The 7822-nt window shown below is 44.8% G+C and overlaps 1 protein-coding gene across 1 annotated transcript in view; it reads right to left on the bottom strand.

The window, feature by feature from the left end:
• LOC126108321 (uncharacterized) overlaps positions 1 to 6604 on the bottom strand; it is a 66296-nt gene extending 59692 nt beyond the window's left edge. The window contains exon 1 of the mRNA XM_049913540.1: positions 6413 to 6604. Coding sequence (XP_049769497.1) covers positions 6413 to 6604 — 192 coding nt within the window. The remainder of the gene's footprint in view (positions 1 to 6412) is intronic.
• Positions 6605 to 7822: the final 1218 nt, after the last annotated feature.

Below are 7822 nucleotides of genomic sequence, written 5' to 3' on the forward strand. Positions count from 1 at the left end.
ACTTTCGAATATCGTTCTGGTTGGAGAACAAGATTAATGATGACTCAATATTTTGTTGGGAAAGAATTTAGTAGCGAAACAGGCCGAAAATTGTGTAAGTTGGTTTTGCCTTTACTCTATGGAATCAGTACTATTTTACTTTCCTTAAACTCTGCAGGGACAGCTTTTCCGGTCAGGACCTCATTCGCCATGGAAGTGATCTTGTCCCCAATTACAGACCAGTAGCGGGCATAAAAATCCACAGGGGGGCCATTAAGTCGCGGAGATTTTTTGAGAGGTGAGTTAGGCACTGCCTCATGCACTTCGTCTTTAGTAATAGGTGACAGGATGTCAGCGTTTTCTGTTCCCGACAATTGTGGGCCTAAAATAGTGAGAAAGTCCTCGAGAGCTGCATCGTACACTGTGGTAGGGGCATACAAGTTGTCATAGTACCTGTGGACTTGGTCCAGTATTTCTTTCTGGCATGTGAACCTTGTACCAGTATGCGTCTGGACTTCATCAGTAAAAGTTTGACGTCTGTTTTTAGCATGCCGCACCAAGTGATACAGAGAAGCAGTTTCATCAGCTACTACTGATGTGGCTTTCGATTTAATTTTTAGTCCCTCCATCTGTTGCTGTTTAATGCTTAATAACTTGGCTTTTATTTTTTGATACCATTCAGACGAATTACGTCATCATGTGCCTCTTGATATGTCTCTTATAACTTTATAACAAAACTCCATTGTATTCCTCAACTCCCTGCGCCTCGCTACACTATACTGCATGACAACTTTCAGCAGCCTTGGTTTAGCCCTCCTAGTCCACCAGTCAATGACTGTTGGGTGCTTGTCTGCTGTGCGGAGGCACATAGTCCAGTTCTTCGTCAGTTAAAACAGATATATTCAAATTCCATTGCCCTCTGAATCGACAGGTTGGCTGTACACTTAAATTAAAGGAAGTTAAAAGTGTACTGTGATCACTAAAATACACGGGAACTGTTTCAACGTTTAATAAAAAATTTTCCAAATTTGGTGGCACGTAAATTCTATCTAGTCTGCTGCAGGAGTGGCTGGTTATATACGTGAACTCGACCGATGTCGGATGCTGAAGTTCCTATACATCTTTGAGTTGTAGATCACTTACTAACTTTTTTTAACTGTGGCGAGTTGTTGAAATTGGGTTGTTGATCTTTCTGGTTTAAAACACAGTTAATATGTCCACCTAATATAAGAGAACACGGATTTTTCCTCGATAAATAAATTAGTTCATCGTGAAAAAACATCGCACCATCCAATTTATGGGAATTTCCTGATGGGGCGTGAAGGTTAAGCATGGTCATATCGAAAATTTTTATGCCTACGGCTATTCCTGATTCTAGTTGTTCGATTTCAGTCACCGGAATGCCTTCTCTTACAAGAATGGCTGTACCGATATGGCTTCCGTAGAAACATTAACAATTTCAAAAAAGCCTGGGATCCGAAATGCCGTCATCGCAACTTCTTGTAGCAACACGATATCTGTCCCAGACTGGTACAAGAATTCTTCTGATTCTGCCAATTTGAAGGGTGACTGTATTTTATTAATGTTAATAGTAGTAATGGTATAAACTTGCATCACAGACGTACCAGATGAAGCTATTTGGTCGGTATGATTATAGCAGCAACGAGCTTCTCTACAAGTCACGATCTTTACAGGCTCTGTGCCCATTACATGCACTAACTTCAGATAAAAATTTTTACTGCTTTTAAACAAAGTGCTCGAAAAGAAAATTATCCTGAAATCCTGACAATGCATTGCTATAAGTCACTGAGGTCTTTCTCTTTCTCCTCGTCAGTGTTGGCCCTGATGACTTCATATTTAATATTCTTTTCCTTGATGTCTTTCTTCTCTGGTGTGGCTTTCACTTGATGACGCGTGACAGCAAGACCTGGTTTCGGTCGCAGCCTCCGACGGTGGCCGTCTTGCGCAACGGCGGTGGCTTGCGAGTCGTCAGTATTTGGCTCCGGGGTGTTGTCGGTTGCGATGTCTTGCTGGCGAGGCGGTGATGCTTGTTTACTTCCTCCTTCGGCGCGGTGTTGCGCTTCGGAGCCAGCAGGTTGTTTACTTGGTACTTCCTCGTACTGTTCGCACTGTATGGGCTATGCACTCGATGCGGTTATTGCAGCTGTGACGTCAGGCTCAGGGTCACATTTCGTGGCGGTATAATTCCTTGTGCGGAAGTGGGAGCCACATCGACCTGCATTTCATCTCCTTTTACCACTTCCAACAGATCTTGGCTTCGGCTTCCTGGCAACGGGTGTTTCACAGGAAGAGTCCTCATCAACATTTTTTTCAGTGTCCTCTAGAGGACGCTTTTTAGTGGGAGTCTCGCTGTCACGGGACGGAATTTCAGCAGTTAATGCAGGTTTTAAAGACGGAAAGTCATTAACATTAAGTGCAACATTTTCAGAGGTAGTAACAGGATCCACGACAGCCGCCGCCTCTGTTGTATTACTGGCTGGCAACAAATCGTTGAGTGTTAGTTTCCGGCGTTGCGTAAGGTTATTTGTTAGCACAAAAACACGGCGAGGGCAGTCCTGACGGAGGTGACCAGACTCGTTACATACATGACATGTAGGGGTTTGCCCTGAGTAGGTAACATGCGCCTTGTGCCCGTCAAAAAAGATGTGGGAGGGAATGTTTGCCTTCACTTCCATCTCCACGGAGCGAATGCCGTTAAAGCACTGCAGCTTGAAATGCGAAGCCCACCTTTCGTTGACTATTTGCCTGACAACCCCACACTTTGAAAGGACATCTTTAATTATCGAGTTGTCTACTTCTATCGGAATATTCAAAACCCTAACATTTCTAATTACAGACTCGGAATTCCTGAGTTTTACAGTACTTTTAGTACATCACGGTGTATAAATTCCGTTTCATAACCAAATTTTTCCAGAAAGCGGTCTACACTCACGGAATCGTTAAACTTTACAAAAATGCAGTATTCATCAGAGTCTAGCTGCATGGTATGAGCAGATTCAGGATGAAGCCCAAATACCTCGGTAATCTAGTCGTGTATTTCAACTGCAGAGGGCTGTACTCGACGGGTGTACTTGTTGAAGGTGAAAGTCAGGGTGTTTTTTCTCACAGAGTTTGCCATGGTGTTCTGCAGCGAAGAAATTTCGGACAACGCCGAAATCCCAACAGCACTACGTAGAAAGACGACGTGAACGAAGACCAATAGCCAATAAACAGTCACGAAACACGAAAACACTGACGTAAACACTGAACGTTTACGGAGCAAACTTGAGGAGCGTGCGACCGCGGCGACAGCTAAAGCCAGACTGCTGGCCACGCGAACTGAGTTACCCAATCACGCCCCGTCCTCACAGCTTTAATTCCGCTAATACCTCGTCTCCTACCTTCCAGACTTCACAGAAGCTCTCCTGCGAACCTTGCAGAAACTAGCACTCCTGGAAGAAAGGATATTGCGGAGAAATGGATTACCCAGAGCCAGGGAGATGTTTTTAGACCGAAATTTTCACTTTACAGCGGAGCGTGCGCTCATATGAAACTTCCTGGCAGATTAAAACTGTGTGCCGGACCGAGACTCGAACTCGGGACCTTCGCCTTTCGCGAGCAAGCGCTCTACCAACTGAGCTACCCAAACACGATTCAACGAGGTACTGACGGATTGAAAGCTGTGAGGACGGGGCGTGAGTCGTGCTTGGGTGGCTGAGTTGGTAGAGCACTTGCCCGCGAAAGGCAAGGGTCCCGAGTTCGAGTCTCGGTCCGGCACACAGTTTTAATCTGCCAGGAAGTTTTAATATATTCATTGTTCGGCAGAAAAATGAAGGGAACCTCTCATGACGGTAAAGCTTCGCCGAAACGTGTATGGGTGAAAAAGAAGAAACTGTGTTTTGTTGAAGGCAGGACGTTTTCAAATAACTTTTATTTACAGGTAGGCTTTAAGGGAATAATTGAGGATGCCAGTACAGGTTTCTGTGTTTCGTACATCTACGTGTTTCTGTTAACCGACTGATTCCAAATATTACTCACTGGTATGGCAGGTGTACGATAACTATTATCTGCTTATTTTTTAAGTGCACAGTTTTACGTTTACAAACAAGTAAAGGAAGTTTTCAGTCTTCACTGCAGTTTAACTCTCGATTGAGTGCGTCTATGCATAAAATGGGCCAACCGCAAATGGCATTGTCTTGCCAATTCTCTGCATAATACATAAAAAAATTGCATTGATGTTATAAAATTGCCAGCCGTACCTATACCTTCATTATAGCTTCAACTAGCTCAGTGGTAAGTTGTGTTGTCATACGTCCAAGTGAGCAGTAGAAACGTATAATAAACAACGCGTGTGCCGTCTTAGAATACAAGGTACACAACGCGCCCAGTCGTGTAAGTGGCGTTCCTTTCACTCTCATCTCGTTACCTTTCGTCCACAAGCGGGCCCTGCCACCCTGTACAGGTCACAACAAAGCTGGCCGACAACGAGGTGCCTGCATGGCCACTCGACGAGGATCCAGGGTTCGACACCGAATCGGGCAAGAAAATTGGCGACGACGCTGAGGAAGAAGAGGAACAGTTTGCCACACGACGTGACCGAGGTTCGGATCCCGAACGGGAACACAATTCAGACGATGACCGCAAACAGTTGCTCTCCGCTTTTTATATTTTTATTAGGAAAGAGAAAAATGAAAATGGAATCAATTATGCGCTAATGTAGTCATAAAAAGAAAAAGAAAGAATATTGTAAAAATATTTCCTGGGTCAGAAAGTGTATCCAGAGAGGTCATAAGTGAAATGGACAGTAGTTAGCCTGGAAACGATTGACAAAATATTAAGTACACACTCTTCTGTACTCAGTCTAAGAAAGAAAGTGTACAGTATTCAAGAGAAACGGATGCTAAAAACACTACAGAAGAAGAAATAATGGCATTACTGGGATTGCTTTACCTCTCTGGGATTACGCAAGCCAGCCACACTAATGTTGTCGAACTGTGGAAAGCAGATGGCAGAAATATGGAGATTACGGGAGCTGTGATGAGCTATAGAAGACTGCTGTTTCTTTTACGTTGCATCCGTTTTGAAGACAAAAGCTCAAGACAAGAAGGGAGAGCAACTGATAAACTTGTTGCAATAAGGCATTTATTACAATGTCTCAAATGGAGGGGTCTACATAGTCGATCAACTGGGAAGAGCGTATTCCATAGCATGGGTCACAAGAAGATGCCCACTGGTCGTATCCTATTCTGTAATCGATATAGCTGGAATAAGAGCTCAAATCATTTTCGACGCAAATGAGGTAAATCCAGAAAAGAGCATTTTCCTTGAAAGACTTAGCATTTTCCCTTGCGAGGCTTCAGCTATTCAATACAGATAATGTTGCTTCACTTCCTGTCAACGTAGCAACTTTCCTAGAGAAATTCAAAGACCCGTGGGTTGAAACAATTGGGTAGCCTGCCACCAAGAAAAGAGGACGGTGTGTGACATGTGTACGAGAGAAAAAGGAAAAGCTCCTCTACTACCTTAAGTTGCAGCTCAGACCGCAGCTTTCTTTAGCAAAAGGCATGGGAGAACAGCGCTTACATGTGTAAAGTTTCAAGTAGTTCTCGAAAATGCGTAAGACAGTTAACAATGCATATAGAAAGAAATTTGTGATAATTGACACTGTCCAGCTCGAAGGTTAAGATCTTATCCAGATGTGATTAGGTACATGCGGTGCTTTTGCTTTGAGGTAGTACTTTTGGACGTGCTGATAGCCAGTAAATGAATATTGTAGTGAAATGGTTTAAAGAATTTACTTCAAAGGCGCAATGAAATCTTTACAAGTTTTCTCCCAGAGCGACTTACGCTGTGCCTACGCGACAGAAGTTGCCTGCCTGTGGCAGTTCTGTCCAGTTGAAGCCGCTGACAAGAGACGCCTTGAGCCCTGTGCTGAGACTGCTAGTGGATTCACGCCATCGGTTTTACCCAGTAGCGTGTGTGGGATACAGGTCACGTGTGTGGACACTGGAGCACTCTGCAATGCAGAACACGGTTGCTTCCCTCTCTCGTGATCCAGACCTCGAGCAGAACAGACGTCTTTCTTGGGAGACGTTCCACGAACGACCGCCAACACCAGTTAATGTGAATCGCCTCCCCTTCCGTTGCCATCTTCAATTAGTAGTTTGGCCTCCTAGAATGGCCTAAACCTGGTAACTTCCGTCTCTAGGCGCGCTCCTTGCACAGTGTGCACCGAAATATATTCTCTTTATTTTAGCTATTTTCCTGTACTGTCATTCGACGGCAGCCTCGGATGCCCACTTATAAATCCTGACTGCGCGACGACCTCCTGTACGTTGTCGTCGCGAGCAGAATCCAACATTTCCCCTCCTTCCCTGACCATGTTCACTTTGTTACAGACAACTACACCGTCTGTGCAGTGACTGTTAACTACGTCTGCCAGATCATTTATGTCCGACATGTGCAGCAGGAGCCCCACAGCTCCCCCGCGACGCGCCTGCCCGTGCCCCTCGTCGTGCTGCCCACACATGGCCGAGCCGTCGCTCCTCGGGCCTGTACCGCCACAGTCCTGGAAGGCGGCCCTCGCGAGCTCACGTGACGAGTGTGGAGAGGGTTCTGACACCATCAGCCGGTCTGAGCACCCTCGTCCCGGTTCGTGTAGCAGGTGTAGTGCAATTTTATTCCTTCGAGGATCCATCTTTGACGAAAACTGGGCATCGGTTGCTTCACAGGTTGACAACTGAAAACATGTATATAGAGGCATGTGGACACCCATAAGTCTAGTTTAACGAGGATGAGCAGACAGTTGGCCGTGAGGTCCTGGAAGGAATCACCTGGGCATTTGCCTGAAGTAATTTAGGAAGATCACGAAGTAACGTAATCAGAACATCTGGTGGGAATTACACAGCCAGCATCATCCTGTATACAAGGTCAGAGTGTTAGAAGCAGCGATTTGAAAAGCTCCTAAACTGTTTGTCAAACAAGGACACCTGATCCGTCTATTGTGACTTACGCTTGCTACTGTTTGCCCAAAACATTCCAAAGAAATGACAGGAACATCATTGCCATCGTCATAATCGTCATATCAGCCTTTTCCTGCATCATGTGGGGTCGGCGTTGTTTTGCCGGATCCTCCTCTTCCATAAATTCCTATCCAGTGCTTCTTCTCTGAGCCATCTTTTCTCCCGTAGGTCTCCTGCTACCTTGTCTTTCCACCTCAGTTCCGGTCTTCCTCTTCTCCTTGATTTTTCGATTTCTAGGTCTTCAATTCTTCTCCCCGCGTAGTACTCCCCTCTTCTCTGCACATGTAAGTGCTCCACTTTCACTGTTCCCCTGGTGTACACATTCCTTGGTCTATCCTTTCGTGTCACCCCACTCATCCACCTTATCATTCTCATTTCAGCCACTTCCATCTTTTTCTCTTGGACTTTTGTAATTGGCCAAGTTTTTGCACTATACAGCATCGCAGGCCTCACCACAAACTTGTAAAACTTTCCTTTCATTCTGCAGCTAACCTTCTTATCACACAGTACTCAGCTCAGTTTCCTCCAGTTCATCCATAACTATTTATCCTCTGCTGTATTTCGACCTCCAGTCCTGCATTACTTTTCATGTAAGAGCCTAGGTATTTAAATTTCTTGATCATCAGTTGTTCTCCTTGCAGGTTAATATATAGATTTTTCGCATCCTTTGTTGGTTTTTCCTCTTCCAGGCATAAATCCAAACTGTTTTTACATACGTCAGTTTCTAGACGCACCCTGTTCTCAAATATCCTTTCCAAGACCTTCATTGTGTGGGACATCACTTTTATCCCTCTATAATTGCCCTTATATAGAAGCATACT

The sequence above is a fragment of the Schistocerca cancellata genome, chromosome 11, assembly GCF_023864275.1.
Source record: "Schistocerca cancellata isolate TAMUIC-IGC-003103 chromosome 11, iqSchCanc2.1, whole genome shotgun sequence".
NCBI lineage: Eukaryota > Metazoa > Arthropoda > Insecta > Orthoptera > Acrididae > Schistocerca > Schistocerca cancellata.